At 50.2% G+C, this 24336-nt stretch overlaps 1 protein-coding gene across 2 annotated transcripts in view; it reads right to left on the minus strand.

Annotated features, from left to right (window-relative positions):
• Positions 1–412: 412 nt before the first annotated feature.
• Positions 413–24336, minus strand: part of CIB2 (calcium and integrin binding family member 2) — a 26837-nt gene continuing 2913 nt past the window's right edge. The window contains exons 2-7 of one of the 2 annotated variants that reach the window (XM_023196560.2): positions 19321–19355; positions 11662–11723; positions 7181–7292; positions 5267–5414; positions 1519–1714; positions 413–1112 (exon numbers count right to left, since the gene is read on the minus strand). In XM_023196560.2, coding sequence (XP_023052328.1) covers positions 1091–1112; positions 1519–1714; positions 5267–5414; positions 7181–7249 — 435 coding nt within the window. In that variant the 5' untranslated portion in view covers positions 7250–7292; positions 11662–11723; positions 19321–19355 and the 3' untranslated portion in view covers positions 413–1090. The remainder of the gene's footprint in view (positions 1113–1518; positions 1715–5266; positions 5415–7180; positions 7293–11661; positions 11724–19320; positions 19356–24336) is intronic. The other variant, XM_023196559.3, reaches the window with a different exon arrangement.

Genomic DNA, 24336 nt, shown 5'->3' on the forward strand with positions numbered 1-24336 from the left:
TCCAGCGACAACACCATAGGTACCCCTCCTCCCTGCCCTGACCCTGGGCAGAGCTGGCTCAGGTCGCATTTGTGGGAAATCTACCCTTAGTGACCACTTGGCTATGCAGCTTTTCCTGAAATATAGGCCTGTGAGAGTCCCTCCCTCCTTGGGGGTTGTAAGGATTGAGACTGAAGCAACTGTCCCTGTGCCTGAGTGGTTAGCACTCCTGAATGTTAACCAGAGATACTGTCAGGGAATTTACAGAAGGTTCGGGGCATGGATGTGTCTTCTTTCCAACGGCACACGCACTGAAATCAAAGCTAGTGCCTAAAGCAGGAGGCACTGCCTGATGCTGAGAGGTGAGACGCCAATGGTGGGATTTCAAGGGTCAGAAGCAAAGGTACCCTCGAACATTTCCTAACATTAGCAGACATGGAGAGCACAGGGATGCAAAAGTGTTTTACTACCAGGAGTTCACACATCTGTGGACGGCACACACCAGTGAGGATTCCATGGTGTTGGGGAGGGCAGGCAGGGTGGTACTCATGACCCAGAGGCAGAGACGGGGCAAGAGCCCTTCAGCCCACTGTGCCCACAGCTTCACATTGTGAAGGAGGCCAGCAGAAGAGGAACAGGCAGGGGTGAGGAGCAGCCCAACCTTGGGTTTTGGAAAAAGATTGCATAGCTCATTAAAACCCTGACCTCTTTTTTTTTTTTTTTCCCATTCTGTCCTGGGTGACCAGAGTGTCTGCCAGCACTTGGACATGTCAGACCCCACCACCTCCTATTGGGTTATCTGCCTTTCCCTCTGGGGGCTGGGGAGCATTTCTGGAGTGGGAGAGGACTGGGGCATGGGGCGGGGTGCAGAGGGCCTGGAGAGGGGCCATGGGTCCTCGGGCTGGACCACAGAGGGGCTGTGGGAAGGGTCCTAACCCTCACACGCCCCCTTCCTGGTTAAGGCTGTTTTTTGCTGAAAGGGCCACAGGAAATATTCGTGGTGTGAACCCCAGAGGCTGCCACTGCTTTCCTGGGGAGCTTGGAGGCCACACCCATGTGACTGCAGGACAGGACGGTGGACTTCCAGGCCCCTGCAGCTTCGGCAGTGTCCTCAGATCCGGATGTGGAAAGTGCTGGAAAGAGAGAAAGGGCAAGAGAGGGTGAGAGGCCCTGGGTTGGGCAGGTAAAGCTCCTCAGGGAAAAGCACAGCAGGCCCCAGCCCCATGCTGGACAGCGCCTCAATAGGGAACCCTGCATAGTGGATGCAAGTAATCAATACTGAGGGAAGGCAGGCTTAGAGGGACAGCGGTGCCCAGGGAGTTCTGCTCCCAGTTATCACTGAAGGGGCCCCCAGGTCTTCCACCTTCCCCCTTGGAGGGGACAAAGGCCAGTCACACATCTAGGGCAAGGGTGCCTTGAACGTGACCTCCTGCTTCCTGGTCACACACCACTGCTCACAAACAGCGAGTGACAGGGGCTTAGCCCCAACATCCCGGCCTGCCCTGCCCTGCCCAAGCCCGGCCCCTGTAGTGGCAGCACCTGAGGAAGTCAGGGGCCTTGGCGATCATGTCCTCGAAGTCAGCAAAGCCCAGCTTGCCATCACCATCCAGGTCAGCCTCCTCAATGACCTTGTCGCACACAAGCACCACCTCCTCCTCATCCAGCTCTGACTTAGTGAGCCGGGCCAGCGTCAGCTCCAGGTCTTCCTTGCAGATGAAGTTGTCAGTGTTGAAGTCTGTGGGGCGGGGGTTGGACATGTTCAAGTCCAGGTTGCGTGCACCCAGGGACCCCTACACTCCCAGCTGGTCCCACTACCTCCACCAGCTTCTCACGTCCCCAGAGCATCTCCATGCACACTCTCGGGACACTGGATCCCAGCCCCCAAGAGGGCTCACCCACCAGGCATAGCTTAGACACCCACATCCACCACCCACAACAACCCCACAATCACTAAACCACATCCTGAAACAGGTCAAAAGTCCAAATCTGAGGTTTCCTGAGAACTTCAGGCTTAGGCCAGATAGCCCTTCCTGGCCTTAGCCCACAGTGGACCCTGTGTTCCCTTTAGACTTCTAGAGCTAAGGAAACTAAGGCCCAAAAAGGCCATGTGATTTAATCAAGGTGGGAGAGCCACTCGGAGATGGAGCAGGGATTCTGATTGGGGCCTATGTGACTCTAAGACCCAAGTTTTCTAAACCGCACCACGTTGCCTCAGTGGTGTGTGGCCAGGAAACAGGATGGGTCAGGAGACTCAAAATCAAAAGGCCCGTAGAGAGGGGCCTGTGCCTGGCATTTGTGCACACAGAACAGGGAACATGGTTTGATTCTACACAGCAAAAGGCACTATCACTGTCCCAAAGGATAGCAAAATGGTTCAGAGGACCAAGCCATGCATGGCTGCATCAAAGCAAACTCTTCTTTTTTTTTTTTTTTTTTTATGAGACGGAGTCTTGCTCTGTCGCCCAGGCTAGAGTGCAGTGGCCGGATCTCAGCTCACCGCAACCTCTGCCTCCTGGGTTCACGCCATTCTCCTGCCTCAGCCTCCTGAGTGGCTGAGACCACAGGCGCCCACCACCTCGCCCGGCTAATTTTTTGTATTTTTAGTAGAGACGGGGTTTCACCGTGTTAGCCAGGAGGGTCTCGATCTCCTGACCTCGTGATCTGCCCATCTCGGCCTGCAAACTCTCTCTTCTTACATTTTCAGCCCAACTACCAGATCTGCGCATGTGCTGTTTCTTCTGCCTGGGGTCCCTTCCCAGCAAACTCCTGGTCATCCTTCAAATTTTGGCTCACACATCACCTCCCAGTGGCAGGGCTTTCTAGCAATAAGGGTCCTCTCCCCCGCAGATGAGCTTCTCGTGCCCAGTGGCAAACTCTGACATTAATGTTAGTGATGAAGACCCATCATGTGAGCATTACATGCTCTTTCTCATTTAATTTTCAAAACAAGACTATGAGGCAGGCACAATTGAATCCCCACTATACACATGAAGAAACAGAGAGGTGGCCAGGTGCGGTGGCTCACACCTGTAATCCCAGCACTTTGGGAAGCTGAGGCGGGTGGATCATGAGGCCAAGAGATCGAGACCATCCTGGCATACATGGTGAAACCCCGTCTCTGCTAAAAATACAAAACAAAACAAAACATTAGCCGGGCCTGGTGGCAGATGTCGGTAATCCCAGCTACTCGGGAGGCTGAGGCAGGAGAATGGCATGAACCTGGGAGGCAGAGCTTGCAGTGAGCCAAGATAGCGCTACTGCACTCCAGCCTGGGTGACAGAGCGAGACTCTGTCTCAAAAAAAAAAAAAAAAAAACAGAAAGGTGAAAAGGAAAGGTACCTGCTTGAGGTGACATCCCTGGTCATTGTTGGACCCTGGAGCCCAAGCTCTTGGGGGTGATTCTGCCCTATCTCTGCAGAGGCCTGGGCACAACTCTAGGGTAGGCATCAGGGGAGATTCATCTGTGCCCTTGGCATGGGACATAGCAAATCTCTGGAAAGATTTGCTGGCTGGCTGGCTCAATTGCTGTGGCCATTTAACATGAGTAAACTGAGGCTCAGAAGTAAGATGATCCTTGTTGCAAATGAGGCCCCAGGCCTCCCCAGCACCAGACTAGGAGGGCCCTGGCTGCCTCTCCCCACTCCACCCCCAGCCTAGGGCAGGAAGGAAGCCACAGTTCTTCCATGTGTTCCTGTGCCCACCCAGTCCATGTGATCTGCACTCCCTATCTTGGGCAGACAGCAGCCCATCCCAGGAGCAATGCTGTGGGGTCCAAGACTGGGCAGATGTTGGGTGGAATCTGAGAAGCATTTTACATGACCCATGTGGGCATAGTTCGTGGAGGGTAGACTGGCAGGTATTTTCTTTCTGATATGCAAGCAAAACGTGGGTGCACAGACAGAAACCAAAGTCCTCTGAAATAAACATAACTAGAATGTGAAACATAACTAGAATGTGAAACATCAGTCTGGGCGCAGTGGCTCACGCCTGTAATCCCAGCACTTTGGGAGGCCGAGGCAGGCAGATCACCTGAGGTCGGGAGTTCGAGACCAGCCTGACCAACATGGTGAAACCCCATCTCTACTGAAAATACAAAAATTAGCCAGCTGTAGTGGCAGGAACCTGTAATCTTAGCTACTCGGGAGACTGAGGCAGGAGAATCGCTTGAACCCAGGAGGTAGAGGTTGCAGTAAGCCAAGATCACGCCATTGCATTCCAGCCTGGGCAACAGAGTAAGACTCCGTCTCAAAAAAATATTAAAAATAAATAAATAAATAAATAAATAAATAGAAAAAAAGAAAGTGAAATGTCAGCCCCTGATAAACCCTGCTGCCTTGGGATCCAGTGTCTGTCAAAGGTGCTGAGGACAGGAGGTTTGACCTTGACTCTTAGGTCCAGGTTGGGTCCCAGCCCCTTCCTGGGCCTTAGCCATCTCAACTGAGGTCTGTCTGAGGATTTGACACCAGTCCCAATGGGTCTGTCAGGCCAGCACAGGGGGTGAGCTCGTGGGTATGAAGTTTTCTCCCTATGGCTGTGGGAGAAGCGTGAGTCCTTGGCTTATGAGTGCCTGCTGCCCTCTGATGGCTGGTGAGACAGCAGGGCCGAGGGCAGGGCTGGGTGGGGTGAACCCAGGCAGCCCTACCTCTGGCAGTGTTGGGGGGCTCCGGAGGCCGCCCTGTAGGCCTGACCTCACCACCATGGCCTAGGCAGCCTCTCTAGCTCCTCCATTTTACACCTCAAAGCTGCTGAGTGATCTTTCCAGAAAATAGAGCTGCCCTTCCCCACTGGAAACCTTACAGTGGCCCTGGTGTCCAGAGCACTAGGTCCAAACTCTGTGGCTGGCTCTTACAGCCTGGCCCCAAATTCTCTTCAGACTCATACCCCCTGTCCCACCACCTTTCAAGTTCCTCCCATCTCCTTACCAAGCTCTGCGCTTCCCTGTGTCTGCATGGGTTGCGCCCTCTGTCAGGTCTGCCAGTCCCTACTTCTCTAGTCCAAGCCTCTGCTAGTCCCTGCTTAAAGGTCATGCCTGAGACCCCTCTCACACTAACCACCCGACCTGGGGTTGGTGAGTCCCTCCCTCCTCTGTTCTCAAGAACCCCACAGATGTCTCTCAGGGACTGATCGTCTCCCCTGGCCACCCCACTGGATAGGCACTCTTCAGAGGACAGATCAGCTTCACTGTTCTTGGTGTCCCCAGGGCAGGAGCCAGCAGTAACCAGACAGCCTGAGGGCCCCACATGCTGCCCCCCTCACATTCGCGGCCCCCTCCTCTAGCCCTGGTTACCATAGATCTTGAAGGCATAGTTTGCCTTGAGCTCTCGGGGAGCCGACTCGCAGAGCACGGAAAACATGTCCACAAAGTCGTTGAAGGTGAGGTTCCCCTCACCATCCTCGGAAAACGCCGCCACGATCCTTTCTTTGAAGGGATTCTCCTGAAGGAAACACATACAGCAATCACTGTGGGTGCAGGATAATCAGGAGGGCCCTGGAGCCAGACTGTGGACAGCCTGTGTGACCCTGGAGGATTGACCAAATCCCTCTGAGCCTCAGTTTCCCCATCTGTAAAAAGGGAATAATAACACCTTCTTAACTGGGTTGTGATGGGATTAAATAAGCTAAAGTATGTAAGGTGTTGGTACCAGGCCCAGCACGTGTAAGAGCTCAGGAAGCATTCTGTTGGGTCATGTCACATCATTAAGATGGGCACAGCCAGGGACAGTGGCACACGCCTGTAGTCCCGGCTGTTTGGGAGACTGAGGTGGGGGAATCACTTGAGCCCAGGAATATGAAGCTTCAGTGAGCCACGATTGTCCCACTGCACTTTAGCCTGGGTGACAAAGCAAAACCCTGTCTCCAAAAAAAAAAAAAAAGCTGAGCACAGCCAATGTGTTCTCACTGGAGGCACTGCCTCACCTGATGCAGAAGCACAGATTCGTCCTGTTACCCAGAAGAGCACACAGAGGCTCTGCCTGGATGTGTAGGGCTCTGTCCCCAGCAGAAAAAGATGACAACCCAGGGCACTGGTGGCCCTCAGCTCAGGCCGTGTCAGGCCAGGATCGCGGAAGGTGGATGGATGCAGGGTCAGATAACTGGACCAGATAAGCAGCAAGAGTCATACAGCCAGTTCAGGCCCAGACCTGCCGTCACCCTGCTCCTGTGAATTATCCTAGACTACCTTGGATGCCGCCTCTCCCAGGGAGCTGTACACGGATGCTTTTCTAGATCCCCAAATCACTTATCCTACAGCCCTTCCATCCCAACTAAGCTAGCACTTGGCTAGCCCCATTCCGTGCCCAGCCCACGCCAGCGCAGGAAGCTCAGAGACAGACCACTTGGGTCCCACCCAAGAGTGCCTCACCCGCTCCAGCAACCCTCTGAGCCTACTCTTGAGCCCCTTGCTGGGCCAGACGGGGTGTCGGTCCAGGGCTGAACCTGGGGTCCATTGTCTCTCAGGACTGAGGTCACAACCAGAGTGTAGGCCCCAAGTGGATGCCATATAGCACTCTGACCCCACCATCAAGCCACACAGCCCAGGCCTGGCCAGGGGCTACTGACAAAGTACCACTGCAATGGGGAGTTATGCCCCAAATGCCTTCTTAACACTGAGTGCACTTTACATATTATGGATAAGGAACTCATGAAACGAAACATTCAAATATATATGGTCTGAGGACCAGCAGCATTAGTCTCACCTGGGAGCTTGCTCGAAAAGCAAAATCCTGACACTTCATGTGTACTGAGCCTGAATTGGCATTTGGACAAGATCCCTGGGTGGTTTAAAATTAAATTTTAACAGGTACATTAAAGTCTGAGAAATTATGTTATGGATGACCACGATGCTGACCTCAGTGAGAAGCCACGGTCAGACAAGGGGGAGACAGAAAAATTATCTAACAAAGCAGACGCAGGTCTGCCAAGTACAACAGGCTTGGGGCCACTTAACAAAGGGACAAGCAGACGAGCACAAGCCTATGGCCTGCAGTGGGGTGGCCACTGATGTACAGCACCCTTACAGAGCCCACATAGCTTATTTATTCAGAGTGCAGATGAGGAAACTGAGGCACAGAGAGGTTCTGTGATCTGCTCAGAGCCACACAGACACAAAGGGTGGAGCTGGGTTCAGCCCAGACCTAGGGGCCTCTGCTGCTGGTCCAGAGGCACAGATCCCCTGCCCGCCAGCAAGAGGCCCTGCACGTACCCGGAGCTCTGGCATCTGGATGATGAGGCTCATGGGCACGTGGACGATGGGGCTCTTCCTGTAGTCCATCGGGACGAGGTTGGGGGCCAGCTCGTAGAATCGTGAATGCAGCCTTGGAGGAAAGCAGAGGAAAAGTGCTGGAGGGGGTGCCATCCCTAAGTCCCAGCGGCCCAATGCTGCCCTGCCTAGGCCTGTGCCTCTGCAGACCATCCTCAGCCAGGACCAGGTGAGTGGCCAATGGGAGGCTCTCTGCTCTGCCCACAGGGTATGAAGTTGGGAGGGAGGTGAGTTCTGCACAGATCTCTGTACTGATAACCAGATTGTGTCCAGGCCACCCTATTTCCACCACACCCACCCCATCAGCACCACCACCATCACTCCTTGGGTCTGCATCCAAGTCTTCTAATTTTTTCTCCTTTGGGCTCTCATAAGGGTTTTCTATGCTCGGGATACTGTGTTAAGCAATGAACACACTACCTAATTTAATCCTCCTCCACATCACTGTGCAGACAGATGCATCCTGACCCCAGTTTACTGCTCAGCAAACTGAGGGCTGAAGAGGTTAAGAGTGATTGTCTAAGGCCACATAACTAGGGAGCATCAAGGGCCATGGGTTGAGCCCAAGATGGTAAATCCAAGCAGAAACTCTTAGCCACTCTTCCTGCGGATACTCCTGGGGATCCATCAAAGCTTGGGCCCACTTCATGGCCCCATCACCCCAACTTAGGCCCTGAGGGTTGCGTCTCTCTGGGAGAGCTCTCAGCAGTCCTCACACCCTCAGGAAGCCCCTGTAAATGGGCCACTCATAACCTCTCTAGCTGGGGGCCATCGAGACCCAGCCCGCTACCCTGGTGGGCCTGGCCCTCCCTCCTCACTGATGGGTCAGGTCCCTAGTTCCTGTTCCAGCCTCCAGGAAAGCAAGCCCACTTCAACAAGCTGCATGGACCCTCAAAGGTGTAAGGCATCCTGGCACTGTCTCACTTGGAAGCTCCCTTCCTCCCCGCCCCCTGCCCCATGATTCAGTCTTTCTTTGCCCTATGTCACTTGTCCAGGTCCCTGCCATCCCAGAGAATAGCCCCCCATCCCAAGACAGGTATAAATTGTATTCAGATGAAATTGTGAGCTGGGTATGGTGGCCTATGCCTGTAATCCCAGTGTTTTGGGAGGCTAAGGTGGGAGGACCACTTGAGGCCCAGAGTTTGAGACCAGCCTAGGCAACATAGCCTGTCTCTACAAAAATGAAAAAAAAAAAAATTAGTTGGATATTGTGGCTCAGTCCTAGCTACTTGGGAGGCTGAGGCTAGAGGATCACTTGAGCTTGAGCCCAGGAGTTAGAGGCTGCAGTGAGCTATGATTGCCCCACTGCATTCCAGCCTGGGCAACAGAGTGAGACCCTATCTCTAAAAACAAAAATTGTGTCCATTAAGTGCTGCCATGGGTGGGACAAGTGTAAGGGGCACTGACTGGGGGCTGAGGTAGGTAACCCGCCTAAGGTGAAGCCCTAGGCTGCTGGCGAATGGATTAGGTATGATCCTGTATCTCCCGGGCTTGGGCTGGCCCTGCCACCCCCAAAGCCAGATCAGCCCAGGTCTCCTTTTAAGTGGCATGACCCTGTGACACACCCCAGGCCCACCTTTCAGCACATTCAGCACAGCACTGAGTTCAAGAAGAGTTATACATTAGTCCTACCATAACATCAGGACCAGAAACCATACTTATGCTACTTGAGCTGCTCCAGAGTATGAGGCAAGAAATGTGAAAGCCCTCACTTTATTTTATAAGCCATCCAGCACAGCCACCCAACCTTCCCTTGGGTTCTACCAATTCTTTTTTTTTTTTTTTTTTTTGAGACGGAGTCTCGCTCTGTCACCCAGGCTGGAGTGCAGTGGCCAGATCTCAGCTCACTGCAAGCTCCGCCTCCCGGGTTTACGCCATTCTCCTGCCTCAGCCTCCCGAGTAGCTGGGACTACAGGCGCCCGCCATCTCGCCCGGCTAGTTTTTTGTATTTTTTAGTAGAGACGGGGTTTCACCGTGTTAGCCAGGGTGGTCTCGAACTCCTGACCTCGTGATCCGCCCGTCTCGGCCTCCCAAAGTGCTGGGATTACAGGCTTGAGCCACCGCGCCCGGCTGGTTCTACCAATTCTTGTGGTGCTGCTGCCTAGCTGTCCTTAGCAAGGCACCTGACTACTTACCCAGCTCAAACAGATAATAACACCAGCTATTGTTTAGCAAGTGCTTACTCTGTGCCAGGTCCTGAACTAATCTCTGTGGATTGCTTTACTCATTTTAATCCCCACATCACCCTGAGAGGTAGATATTAGTCTCCCATTTTCAGGTGGTGAAAACTGAGGCTCAAGAATCAAGTGTCTGCTGCATCCCACAAAGCCAATGAACAGTAGAAACAGGACTTGAACCCAGGACCTCTGGACTCCAACCACTTGGCTTCTCCCTGCAAGTCATGCCCTGGTAAGCACATCATCCCCTGGTTCAGAGCCTGTCCAGGGCAAATAAACGATAAAATGCCACATGCCCACTTTGCCAGTCACACATCCCTATAAAAGGGCCTGAAATCACAAGGATGTGCCAAGACTTGGAGACAGAGCTGGAGGGGAAAACCCCTAAACTTGTACTTTGGGTGGGAGGAGGCTCAGCAAATGCCAGGGTGGTGGGATCAAGCTGAGACTCTCCACAAGAGCGCACTCAAGGACTTTCTTTGCTTCTATTTCTTGTGTAGAGGAAAACTTTTTTTTTTTCACACTGTTCCCAAATAAGGAATAACCACTTGTTTCAACATTCATGCATCTTCTTTCATAATTCATGCCTCTGGTACTTTGACATATCCATTGTGCTTCCAACTGTTACATTTCCCACTTGACCTTGACCCTACCCCATGTGTCGGGGTATGATATTGGAGTGTTTCTGGGGGTTGGCCTACACCTCCGAAGTTTTGTGGGATGGCTGCAGCAGGAGCATGAAGTCAGGCTGAGGTTGGAGCCCTGCCTACACCTCTCACTAGCAGTGTGAGTAAGTGGGTTAATCCACTGGAGGATAAGTTCCCTATCAGTAAAGCAGGGGCTGTTCTACTGTTCTCACCCCTGGATGTTCATAAAACCACTGGCCTTCAGCTGGCAACTTTTAGCATACTGCCTGCCATGTCAGAGACTCCCTGGAAGCGGTGGACTAGGGAGAGAGGCTATAGGTGCTTGGCGGGGTTGAGGAGGTATCTTCTGGGGTGGGAAGGCCAGCTGGGACACAGATCTGTTCTAAAACAATAACTAAAATCACATTGGAATTTTTCTTTAAAGAAAAATCCAAGGAGAATTTGAAAACCCAAATCACTGTGAAAGAAACTCTAAGCATTGTCAGAGAACCACATCTCTGTCACCTCTCCCCCAATAAAGGACACTGAGTTCAAGAAGAGTTATATATTCGTCCTACCGTAACATCAGGACCAGAAACCATACTTATGCTACTTGAACTGCTACAGAGTATGAGGCAAGAAATGTGAAAGCCCTCACTTTATTTTACAAAGTTAACAAGAACGCTGATATAAGAACCTAATATGTAGCATCCAGAATGGACCAATGGTACTTGCATATATAGATGAAAAAGTCTTATAAAATAACATACTAGGGGCCAGGCAGAGTGGCTTATGACTGTAATCTAAATGTGCTTTGGGAGGCCAAGGTGAGAGAATTGCATGAAGCCCGGAGCTTGAGACCAGCCTGGGCAACGTAGTGAGACCATGTCTCTACAAAAAAAAATAATAACAATAATAAAAATTAGGTGGATGTGGTGATATGCATCAGCAGTCCTAGCTACTCAGGAGGCTCAAGGAGGAGGATCTACAGCCTGGGCAACAGAGACCCTGTATCTAGAAAAAATAATAATAATAAGTAGAGAAAGAAAAATAACATACTGGTAAATCAAGTCCAAGACTTTAAAAGAATAGTATGTTAGAACCAAGTAGGATTTCTTCCAGAATGCAAAGATAGTTCAATATTTGGAAATCTGTTACTACAAATCATATTAAGCAAAAAACATTTTGACCAATTTGATAGATGCATTTATGACTGTATGTGTGGGTACAGAAAAATATCTGAGAAGTTATATACTACATGTTTACACTGATAGTCCCTGTGAGGTGGGAGTAGAGAGTTGTGAAAAGAAGGAGGCTAACTTTTACTTGTTATTTCACCTACTCCTCAATTATTTGAAATTTAAGAAGTATTTATTAATAAAAATTTAAAATATTTTTGTTTTTTTGAGACAGAGTCTCACTCTGTCACCCAGGCTGGAGCGCAGTGGCACCATCTTGGCTCACTGCAACCTCTGCCTCTTGGGTTCAAGTGATTCTTGTGCCTCGACCTCCCAAGTAGCTGGGATTACAGGGGCATGCGACCATACCCGGCTGATTTTTTTATATTTTTAGTAGAGATGGGGTTTCGTCATGCTGGCCAGGCTGGTCTCGAACTCCTTACCTCAAGTGATCTGCCGCATCGCCCTCTCAAAGCGCTGAGATTACAAGCATGAGCCACTGCACCTGGTCAAAAGTATTTTAAAGTATATGATATTTTGTCAATAAAGAAAAAAAATTAAAAATTCTTAGTAAAACAGAAACAAAAGGAGTTTCTGCTTAGGAGCAGAAACAAAACGGTATCTCTTTCTCTCTCTTTTTTTTTTCTTTGAGTCTCGCACTGTCACCCAGGCTGGAGTGCAGTGGCTCAATCTCGGCTCACTGCAGCCTCCGTCTCCTGGGTTCAAGCAATTCTCCTGCCTCAACCTCCTGAGTAGCTGGGACTACAGGTGCCCACCACCACACCCAGCTAATTTTTGTATATACTGGGGATATACCCGTCAATGTGGGATGCCTATAATCACCATTATTACATAACATTTCCCCCCAGGAGCACGAATCAATCTACTATTGGCCATCCAGGTCCATGAGTTCTGCATCGTGTCAACTGAAGACGGAAAATATTTGAAAAAAAAAATTGCATCTATACTAAACATGTATAGTTTTTTTTTCTTGTCATTATTCCTTAATACAGTATAGCAACCCTTTACACAGCATTTATGTTGTATTAGGTATTGTAAGTAATGTAATGATTTAAAGTGTACAGGAGGTGCCGATTTAAAGTATATAGGAGGGGCTGGGCATGGTGGCTTATGCCTGTAATCCCAGCACTTTGGGAGGCCGAGGTGAGCCAATCACTTGAGCCCAGGAGTTTTGAGACCAGCTTGGGCAAAACAGTGTGACCCTTGTCTCTACAAAATATTTACATATATATAAATTGGTCAGGCATGGTGGCATGTGCCTATAGTCCCAAATACTCGGAAGGCAGAGGTGGGAGGACCACTTGAGCCCAGGAGTTTGAGGCTGCAGTGAGCCATGATCGCACCACTGCACTCCAGCCTGGGGGACAGAGATCCTGCCTGAAAAAAAAAAAAAAATTATACAGAAGGATGTGCATAGGTTATATGCAAATACTATGCCATTTTATATCAAGGACTTACGCATTTGCAGTTTTTGGTATCCTTGGGAGGTCCTAGAACCTATCCCCTGCAGATACTGAGGGAGGAATGTAATTAGTTAAAACGGTAAAACAGTACACTTAAATATTGGAGAGGAGGCAAGTTCTCATTTACTGGAAAACCAAAAATAATTAGCTTAAAGACTATTTGAAATAGAAAGAGTTCAGAAGCCTTTCTACACAACAGTTTTTCTATTATGTATCAACATTAGCCTTTTCAAAAATAGGATTTGGCTGAGTGCAGTGGCTCATGCCTGTAATTCCAGTGCTTTGGGAGGCCAAGGGGAAAGGATTGCTTGAGGCCAGGAGTTTGAGACCAGCCTGGGCAACACAGTGAGACTGTTTCTATATATTTTTTTAATTAAAAAAAAGTTAAATTCACAATTTAAAAGAACCGAAAAAACAAAAACAACTAAGTATAAAATTGGTGCAAAATGCACTAATTTTGAAGTATCAAAAAAAAAATGAAAGTTTAACAAAAGATATAAAAATATTTTAGGTAGTTAGATAACTATTGTACATTCCTGATTGGAAAGACTTAATGCTGTAATGATGACAATGCTCTGTTCATTCTTTTTTATTTTTTTTTTTTTTTGAGGCGGGGTCTCGCTCTGTCGCCCGGACTGGAGTGCAGTGGCCGGATCTCAGCTCACTGCAAGCTCCGCCTCCTGGGTTTACGCCATTCTCCTGCCTCAGCCTCCTGAGTAGCTGGGACTACAGGCGCCCGCCACCTCGCCCGGCTAGCTTTTGTATTTTTAGTAGAGACGGGGTTTCACCGTGTTAGCCAGGATGGTCTCGATCTCCTGACCTCATGATCCGCCCGTCTCGGCCTCCCAAAGTGCTGGGATTACAGGCTTGAGCCACCGCGCCCGGCCTGTTCATTCTTCTATAAAATGAATACAATCCTAATCAAAATCTGCAAATGATCTATTTGGGATCTAACCAGACCGATTCAAAAGTTTGTTTGGTTAAGTGTTTCTTCAAGCTACTGGCAAAAAAAAAAGAAAGCTTGTTTAGAAGAATAAATGTAGGAGTGTTGCAGGGGAACCCTGAAGAAAGAGAAACAGGGGAAACATTTATCTCTATCAGGTATTAAAACAGTTTAAAGCTATAATAAGGACAATGTATGGAATAGACATTGGCATTTACAAGGCAGACTAGAAGTGGTAGATACCAACATAAATGAGAATGAGCCCATGACACAGCATTTGACATCAGTGGGGGAAAGATTAATTCCTCTGAAAGTCACAAACCAGCAATCCACATTCATGCCTAGTTTTCACATAGCATTTTAAAATAATTAAATTACGTCAAAATAATAAATTTAGAATTTTGTTGCCAACATATACAGATTGAAAGATCTTACACTATAAACCTAGGTTTCTTCATCAAGATGGTCTAAAGTCCCCCAAGGCAATAACCAGCTGGGGTTAAGGAGCAGCTATTTCTGCAGGTATCCATTCCAAAGAGTTCCCACCCAACTAGACAGCTTCATTTATTTACAGTGCATGTTGGCCCCCCTTACAGGCAGCTGAGCTTCAGACTCTTGGGTTATTCAATGAATGATCTGGGGTCAGAAGACAAAAAGCATATAACAGCAGTGGGGGGAAAAAGCTAAAGTCTTAAAAATATCCATATCTTTGATCAGGCAATTTGTTGGAAATACCCAGACATGTGCAGTTATGTGAATGGTGCCACAAGAATATTCACTGAAGTACAAATTAAAATCGTGGAAAGTTGGAAATCTAAATGTTCAACTACACGAATTAAGAAATATCCATTAAATGCAGCCATTTAAAATATTATATCAGAATATCTAATGACATTGAAAGTTGTTTGCAAGATGTTAAATGAAAAAAGCAGACTGCACAGTATAATCCCATTTAAAAAAAAAAAACTTGCATACATTTATATACCTACAAAAAGAAAGACTAAAAGGAAGGCTGGTCACTACAATGTTAGTGATTATCTTGGGTAGTAGGGGAACAGTAAGATCTTTTTTCTTACCTTTTTTTAAGTTTAAAAATTGTGATAAATGGCCGGGCACAGTGGCTTACGCCTGTAATCCCAGCACTTTGGGAGGCCAAGGCGGGCAGATCATGAGGTCAGGAGTTTGAGACCAGCCTGACCAACATGGTGAAACCCATCTCTACTAAAAACACAAAAAATAGCCTGGCCTGGTGGCACGTGCCTATAATCCCAGCTACTCAGGAGGCTGAGGCAGGAGAATCGCTTGAACCCAGGAGGCAGAGATTGCGCCACTGCACTCCAGCCTGGGCGACAGAACCAGACTCCGTCTCAAAAAAAAAAAAAAAAAAATGCAATAAAATAACATAGGCCGGGCACCGTGGCTCACGCCTATAATCCCAACACTTTGGGAGGCTGAGGCGGGTGGATCATGAGGCCAGGAGATTGAGACCATCCTGGCTAACATGGTGAAACCCATCTCTACTAAAAATACAAAAAAAAAAATTAGCCAGATATGGCACTCGGGAGGCTGAGGCAGGAGAATGGCATGAACCTGGGAGGCGGGGCTTGCAGTGAGCTGAGATTGAGCCACTGCACTCCAGCCTGGGCGACAGAACGAGAGTCCGTCTCAAATAATAATAATGATAATTTTAAAAAACATAAAATTTACCATCTTAATTATTAGTTTTTCTGAATTGTGGTAAAATGCACATGCCATAAAGTGTACCATCTTCACCATCTTGATGGGTACAGTTCAGTGGCGTTAAATATGTTCACATTATTATGCGACCATCACCACCACTGGTCCACCTCCAGAACTCTCTCCTTCTTCTAAAACTGAAACTCTATACTAATCAAACAATAACTCCCCATTCCCCCTCCTCTCAGCCCCTGGCAACCACTATTCTACTTTCTGTTTCTAAGACTTTGACTATTCGGCCAGGCGCCAAGCTGGGACTACAGGCACACACCACCACACCTGGCTAACTTTTATATTTTTTTTTTAGAGACAGGGGTCTCACCATGTTGGCCAGCTGGTCAGAAACCCCTGAGTTCATGTAATCCACCTACCTCGGCCTCTCAAAGTGCTAGGATTACAGGTGTGAGCCACCATACCCGACCATGATCTGACTTTTTGATAAACACATACAAAAGAAAAACACTGGCATAATATATACCAAAAGGTTAACAGCCACTATTTCTGGGTCATACGCTTACAGGTAATTTTTTTTTGTCTTCTCTTGACTGGCTTCATTTTCTAATTTTTCTATAATCATTAGGTATGTGTGTAGTAAGTAATTAAAACAGGTTGCACAAAGCTTTTAAAAGGTTGAGAAAATAAACAATAAAAGAACAAGTAGGCAAACACTTTGGGGTGCTGGCTGGGTGGGCCTCTCTGTGTACCAAGGGGACAAGGACTACTGTCCCGCTGATTAAAGAGCACAGCCTAATTAGGGGACAAGGGAAGTCGAAGTGCTAAGCTCTTACCTATGGAAAGCAAGGTGACTGAACAGGTGGGCTGCCCACTCGGGCTCAGTGTGGGAATGGAGGAGCTGTGTCCTGGGGAGCAATCGGATCTACCTGGGTGCGGGCAGGGCAGAGGGAAGAATTGGAGGCGGGCTATCTGTGACTCGGTATCACTGCCCCAAAGCTGCCAGAGAGCTGGGCCCCAACCTGCAAAGAAACACCTCCTGCTCAAGTTTCCTCCTTGCCATCTGATCAGTACTCAGGGAGCAGCTTACCAAGAAAACCATCCCGGTGGGGGTGGGGAGTAGCAGCCCTGAAAGGCCCTCAGGAGCAGGGAAGATGAGCAAGGCCTGGGGCTGGACAGCCTGGCTCTGCAGCTGACCTTGCCCTCTCTGGGCTCCAGGCCTCAGCTGTGTCACCCTGACCTGAGATGTGAACAGTGGAGAGGGCTTTCCTGGAGGGGCAGTCAGTCATGCTGGCCTCTCCACAGAGAAGGCTGGAGAAAAGTGAAGGGGCTGAAACTGGAGTTGAGCCATCATGGCCATGCCTGGTCTCTCCAGGGACAGGCAATCCTGAATCCTGCCTTGTCTTACTACCCTACCCTGAGGGTGGACAGGTGGGCAGCAAAACTCCAGGTAGCTCTTTTCATGTTTAATAACACCATCACCCAGCCCTCCCGGACACAGGGCCCTGTGAGAAAACAGCTCCTGCAAGCAATGTCATCCCCGAGCTGCAGACGGGGCCTCAGGCTTGGGTTTTGCTCTGGTGTTGAGTTACAGAGCCTAGGGTGCTGATGCGTGCAGAGATGTGCAGGCCAGGGCTGTGGGGAGCCAGAAAACCCCTCCCCAAGTCCTCTCACCTGCCTGGAGCTCCTCATTTTCCAAGGGGCCAGGGATACCCCTAATATGGTTTGGCTGTGTCCCTACCCAAATCTCATCTTGAATTGTAGTTCCCATAATCCCCACGTGTCATGGGAGGGACCTGGTGGGAGATAATTGAATCATGGGGGCATGCTGTTCTCATGATAGTGATTCTCACAAGATCTAATGGTTTTATAAGCGGCTTCTCCCCTTTGCCCGGCACTTTTCTCTCCTGCCGCCATATGAGGAAGGACGTGTTTGCCTCCCCTTCTGCCATGAGTGTAAGTTTTCTGAGGCCTCCCCAGCCATGTAGAATTGTGAATCAATTAAAACTCTTTCCTTTATAAATTAGCCAGTCTCAGGCAGTTCTTTATAGCAGCATGTGAATAGACTAAAACCACCACCAAAGGCCCATGATATTGGATCTGATTCCTGGACTGGCCTTCAAGCTCCTCTCTCCTCTTCCCCACACAGGCAACTTTGCTGCTGTCAGTGAGACCACTGGAGGATGGCAGTGGGAGTGGGAGTGGGAGTGGGAAAAGCTGGCCTGTGTCTCACCTCTGCTGCTCCCTAGCCTGGAATGTTCTCCCTCAGCCAATCCTGTCTTTCACTCACGCACTCTTCATATGGTCAGTGGTGGCTAACAGGTGCCATGCTCCCCATTAGTCCTGCCTGATAGCAAGTCTGGGGGGAGCTGGGCACCTGGGCCCAGAAACCCAAAGAGCCCCTAACAGGCTGTTAGAGCAGCTGGGGCAGCACTAGGGTGGCAGGATGTTGGGGTGCTTATAAAGGGGATGACTCTGGAGTTGGGTCTGGAAGGATGCACAACAATGCTGTGGGCAGAGGAAAGGAGGACACTCCAGGGAGTGGTGACAGTCAGTGCAAAGGCTGGGGCAAGGCGCTTTTGTTGCCAGAATGAAAATGATGGTGGGCCTCAGAAGACAGGCAGCCTGGGCTTGGCATCTACAAATGCAGGGGATCCAAAGCTCCCTGTGAGGCTCAAATGAGGCTCTATGCCAAGAACTCTGAAAGGTAAAAGGTGCCACAAGAATGCTAGGGGTGACAGCTTTGTTATTCCAATACTGAAAGTCATGCTGTCCAAATGGGGACCTCACCCCTGACATGTCTCAAGCTACAGGGCAAATCCCACCTATCAAACACTATACCCCAGTGTTGCTGCCTCTCGGCAATGCTATGAGGGTAGGTTTCACTATCCCTATTATACAGAAGAAAACTGAGGCTCAGGGAAGGTCAAATGGTTGCCCAAGGCCATAGAACTGAGATGTGGGAGTAGAGCCCAGGTCTACTGATGCCAGGCCTGGGGGCTTTGCCCCTTGCCCAGACTCTCTAAGGTGGTGGAAGTGGGGTGGCCCCTGCCCATGCAGGGTACAGGTTGGAATAGCCTGGGTAGAGAGGAAAGCTGAGAGGCACTGACTGAATGAGCAGAGTGGTTAGGGCAGTGACAAGCTGCAGCACAGCTCTCTTGGGAAGTTGCAATGGGCTCTGGTCCCAGCCTGACCGTCGATCTCCAGGGGAAGTGATCCTGGGATTTCACTGGCTTTTAGCGCCACCTGATAGCCCAGGCAGAGGGGCCTACTGAGGCCCATGGGGCAGGTTTCTTGGTATTCAGTGATTCCTGCTCACTGTCTGGTCCTGGGTTTCTGAGGCTGCCAATCCCCTTCATCTTTGCCATCCAGATCCACCCCCATCCCCACCAACACCAAGGAGAAGGGCTGTCCTGGAAAGAAGCAGAGCCCTGATGAATAGCTCAGGGGCGATGGGCATGCCCTCAACTTTTAGACATCCTAGGAGTGGAAGAACATCAAAGCTACAGCCAAAGGGCCCTTAGGGACCCCTGTCTCACAACAGAAAGGGACTCCTTCCTATACCAGGACCCAGGATGCAGTGAAATAGCAAGGGACCTGGAGTTAGAGGCTGGGTCTTGAGTCCCTGCCTCTGTGACTTTAGCCAAGTTGCTAAGCTCCATCTGTAAAATGGGGTTAAATGGATTCTCTTGTTATAAGGTCACAATGAGGATTAAATAAGAATGTGCCTGAAACCACCCACCTGAAAGCTCAGCATGTAGTAAGTAGATGTTCATTCCCCAGCAGGAGGATCTGGGCCCTGGGAGGAGTGGGAAGCTCTAACTCCATACCAGCCCAGTGGCGGAGTGGGGACCTGAATGTGGTTCCTGACAGATGCCGATGCTCCGCCTCAGCCCCAGCTAGCACAGCCCGCTCATGTGGGGTGCCCCAGCCTCACCCCGGCCCCAGTCCCAGTCCCAACAGGGTGAACGAGAAGCCACACTTACTTGAGGATGTCCTTCTTATTGAAGAAGGTGCAGTCCTGTCGAGGGAAAACACATAGTCAGTGTGTGATTCCCAGGCTCCTTTCTTTCTCAGAGGCCTCGATGCCACAGGGCTCACAGGGGATAGCCACGGACTAGGGGCAGAAGAGTCACTACTACCCCTCCCCACCCCACCCTCACCCACTGGGGAAAGTTGGTTCTAGTAGGTACAGAAAATGCCTCCCAAAACCTTTGTCCATCCTGGGCTAGGCCTAAGGAGCTTAGTGCATGGTCGGGGGCTATTGCATGCTTTAGGGTGCACATTTAGGAGGAAGATGAATGCTCACAAGTATGCGTGGCTGATTTGAGTGCCAGTGGGATACACTGGGGGATGATGGGGAAGTGGCTGGCGGACTACTCTGCATGAGGACCCACAGGGCCACCTCGTGTAGCTGCATGGGGTGCCATCCTCACTGTAGCCCTGAGCATGGTGCTGGGGGCTTGTGCAGTCCCAGGCTCAGAGACTGAGAGTTCCAGGCACATAGACTGAGGAAGCATCAGTATGTACCTGGTGTCTGAAGCCAGAAAGGGATGAGGTCACCCAGGGAAGGGAGTGAAGAGGCCAGGGAGATACGGGAGGGAGAAAGGTGGGCAGGGTACCAGTAGCATCCGGGGTAGAGGTGAGGGTAGGGACTGCTGGGGACTCCCAGGTGAGCATTACTCCAGGTGGGGGCAGCACTTGGTTCCTAGGGCCATCCAGATGACAAACTCATCTCAGAGGGGTCCTGTCTGTCTAGATGACCCGCCTCCAACCACAGCGTGGCCTACCCAAGGTGAGTATCAACCACTGGGAGTCAGTGACAATGGCCACTATGCCAGGCCTTGGTGAAAAGTATGGAGGTGAAAAGGACCCAGCACTTTGTAAAATGCCCAACCATGAAGGGCTTTTGTGCACCTCCCTTGCTGTTTAGCTCCTCCACCTTTGTTCACTGTTACAACATGAAGGAAGAAGGCCTCCTAGGTCTGCAGAGCCCAGAGCCTGCAGGGCCTCCTGGGGCCATAAGCTGACCAGAGCCGGCTCTGATGAGGAGTGAATGGCTGAAACTCAGGCCTGCAAACAGCCAGGCTTGCTCTGAATGAGACCTAAAGCTGCTAGACATCAGGGCAATTGGATTGTGTGTTGAAAGGGCCAAAGAGAGGACGCCCGCAGGATGCACACAACATCTGGGGTTTCCACTGGGTGTTTTCAGGAGAGCTGAAGAGGCAAGAGTTGACAGGAATTTCCAGGCCCCATTTGGCCCAACAAGTCTGTCCTTCTAAGCTGCTGCTCCCTGGGGGTTAGACTAAGGATCCATGCTGCCTCCTTGGAAACACAGGGGGTTCTCCTGGGGGTCTCAGCCTTGCTTTTGACAATGGTTCCTCTGTAGGAGCCCAGAAAGGCTCAGGCTGGGGAAGCAGTGCCCTTACTCCTCACCCAGCACAGACAGAACACTCCCTACTTAGCAGGCCTCGGGCACAGACAGGCTGGAGACAGGGTGGGCTGATTTCTCAGCAAACTCCAGAAACTCCAGAATGTGGACTTCGCTCCACCCCAGGGCCATTTCCATAGTCTAAGGTGCCCAGTGAGAAGGGCCAGGGCTCTCCCACCTAGCCTGGAGGAGGCAGTCAGCGGAACCAGGAATGTGGAGAGATCCCAGCTCCTGCTCTCTTCCCCGCTGATCTGTCCTCCTTTCCCTCCCCTCTCCTCTCTCCTATCCCATGTGTTGGAAAGGAACTATCCAGGTCCTGATTCAAGGGTTCTACTGGCAAAAGATGCAAACACTTCCCCTATAACCCTGCACCCTGTCACAATTACTTACACCTCCCTACATCAATGGTCCTCAGGCTGTGGCTCCTGGACCAGCAGCATCAGCCTCACTGGGAACTTGGTGAAAATGCAGATTCTCAGGCTCCACTTCAGATCTCTTTAATCAGAAACTCTGTGGGTGGGGCCCAGGGATCTGCATTTTAAAAAACACTCCCAGTGATGGTGATACATGTTGAAGTGTGAGGACGTCTGCTCTAGAGCAGAATCACCTGGGGGGCTGTTTAAGATACCTGTGTCCTCCACCCCTCAGCAGACCCCAGACAAATTATAGAGAAATCCCCAAGGGTGGACCCAGGCATCAGTAGTTTTCAAAGCCACTCAGGTGGTTCCAACATGCAGCCCAGGCTGAAAATCACATCACAGCCAGTACATGATGTACCATGCATCTGGCACCTGGGGCTCTGAATATTCAATTTTGCTTAATCCTTATCATTAGCCAATGGGGGCAGGCATTATCTCTCTATTTTAAAGATGGGTAACTTGAGACTCAGCAAAGTTGAGTAGCTTGCCCTAAGTTGCACACACAGCCCAGGAGGGCTGGGAATGGAACTCAGGCCTCTGTGTTTCCTTTTTCTCCCTTTTCTTTTTTTTTTTTTTTTGAGACGGAGTCTCGCTGTGTTGCCCAGGCTGGAGTGCAGTGGCATGATCTGAGCTCACTGTAACCTCTGCCTCCTGGGTTCAAGTGATTCTCCTATCTCAGCCTTCCGAGTAGCTGGGATTACAGACATGCGCCACCACACCTGGCTAATTTTTGTATTCTTAGTAGAGATAGGGTTTCACCATATTGGTCAGGCTGGTCTCCAACTTCTGACCTCAGGAGATCCATCCGCCTCGGCTTCCCAAAGTGCTGGGATTACAGGCATAAGCCACTGCGCCTGGCCTTCTTTTTTTCTTTTAAATGGGAGTAGAGCTTGGGGTCCCCACTGGCAAGGAAGCAGAGGCAAGAAAAGATCCTCTGTGCTTCTTGACCACTGCCTATGACTACAAACAGAACCATGACCACTGTACACCAACCACTACATGTCCTGCATCTGCTGTGTATTCCTATACTTATACACAGCAGGTGCTTAATACAGGCTTGTGGGATAAGTGATCAGATTTTTCCACATATGCCTTCCACAGCAGTTACGTTATTTCAGTGGCTGCAGAGTACCTCAGTGAGGGCATAGCCCCTGCCTAGTCTTAACCTTTCTTCTCTTTCTGAACATTTAGTAACACCTGTTTCTTGGTTTTAACATCACTGACAAAGCTGCCATGAACCTGCTCATCAACTGATGTTTCACTTTTTCTTCTGTTGACTTGTTTCCCTGGGATTCACTCCAGGAAGGCAGTGCACAGGGAGTGAATATGGCAGGTGTTCTTAAAAGCTTCTCAGGACTCAGGGTGGCCTAGAAGTGTAGCAGGGGAAAAGGTTTGGTAGTCAAAGTTAAATTCTAGTCTAGCTTCAGACCCTTAGGCAAGTCATTTTCCTTTCTGAGCCTCAGTTTCTGCATCTGTAAAGTGGAAATAGTGCCTCTCTGAAGGGGACAGTGTGAAGAGGAAATGAGATAAGGTACAGGAAGTCTATTGGCCCCAGCTGATAGGAAACAATGCAAAAGCCCCATCCACCACCCAAGGTCCCAAAGGCATCTCCCCAGAGTCGGTAGCTCTACTGTCTTTTCCTTCTCTGGAGTTGCCAATGACCCTGCCCACCACTGCATCCTCAGTTGCCCTGGGAGCTACAGCCCCATGTCTGAAGGAACCCTTTCTTATACTTTTGGAGAGCAAGTGCCCCGTCACTGCTTGGCTCCTGACAGTACATACGGACACAGGGACAGGTCTTCAGGCAAAGGTCCCAACTCAGGTCCGGGTCATGAGGAGTAGAAGGGAGGGAAGCAGAGAGGGGGCCTAACCCAGGATTGATGGACCCTCAGAACTTTGGCAGCAGAAAACAGGACAGGCTGGGCTTTCACAGTAGAAGTCTAGATGTCTTCCCAGTTAAGGCTTGAGTTCTGCCTCCGAGCCTTATTCTCCCTATTCCCCATCTCTCCTCTTTCTCCAGGTTGTCCAAACCCTTTCCTTTCTCCAAAGCTCAACTCAAGGGTGACTTGTTTCAGGTAGCCTGCCTGCCTCCCATCTACATGCCTGGTCTGCCTGGGCCAGCCATCAGGAGCCGAGCCACGGGCCGTCCCAGCTGTAATGGAAATGGCTCTCCACCTAGCTCTGCCAGCTCAGGCCTCAGCACTGCCCAGGTGACCATCACACGGCTCAAGGTCAGTCTCCAGTGATCTTAGTTGATTCCCACAAGAGCCCTGTGACATGAGCACAGCCAGGTTAGTAGTTGTTCTCATTTTAGAGGTGGAGACACTTAGGCCCAGAAGGGAACAGTGGCTTGCTAAGGCCCACAGCATCAACTACCCAGCTGACTTGAATCTAGGGCTTCAGAATCCTCGTGCAGAGTTCTTTGCTCTCCTGGAGCCATGCCTTAACAAATATTTGTTCATTCATTTGACAGCATCCTCCAAGCATCTCTTTTGTGCCTGGATAGGGGCCATACAGGAAGGGAGATGGAGTGTAAACAGTGAGGTGCCCAGTATAAACCATTCTGTGGCCACAAGAGGGACTGGGGATGTGTATGTGTCAGGTTCCCTGAGTATTCCCAGCTGAATGGATTGGTGGTGAGGGAGTCAGGGAGCCCATCCCAAAGAGGTGAGACCTGGCCTGGACAGATAGATGGGCCAGACTAGGTCAGCAAAGGTGAAGGGAGAGCAGCAGGAGAACAAGGGCCAGAGGTGAGGGAGGGCTTGGCCAGAAGCCCTTCAGTGTGCCTGAAACTTGGGGTACAAAGGGAAAGGGAGTAAGAAATGAGGCTGGAGGCCGGGCACAGTGGCTCATGCCTGTAATCCCAACACTCTGGGAGGCCGAGGTGGGTGGATCACCTGAGGTCAGGAGTTTGAGCCTGGTCAACACGGCAAAACCCTGTCTCTACTAAAAATACAAAAATTAGACGGGCATGGTGGCGGGTGCCTGTAATCCCAGTTACTTGGGAGGCTGAGGCAGGGAAAATTGCTTGAACCTGGGAGGCGGAGTTGGGATGCGTAGGCTGCCGTGAGCCGAGATCGCACCACTGCACTCCAGCCTGGGTGACAAAGCGAGTGAGACTGTCTCAAAAAAAAAAAAAAAAAAAAAAAAAA

This window comes from Piliocolobus tephrosceles, chromosome 6 (assembly GCF_002776525.5).
Source record: "Piliocolobus tephrosceles isolate RC106 chromosome 6, ASM277652v3, whole genome shotgun sequence".
Lineage (NCBI taxonomy): Eukaryota > Metazoa > Chordata > Mammalia > Primates > Cercopithecidae > Piliocolobus > Piliocolobus tephrosceles.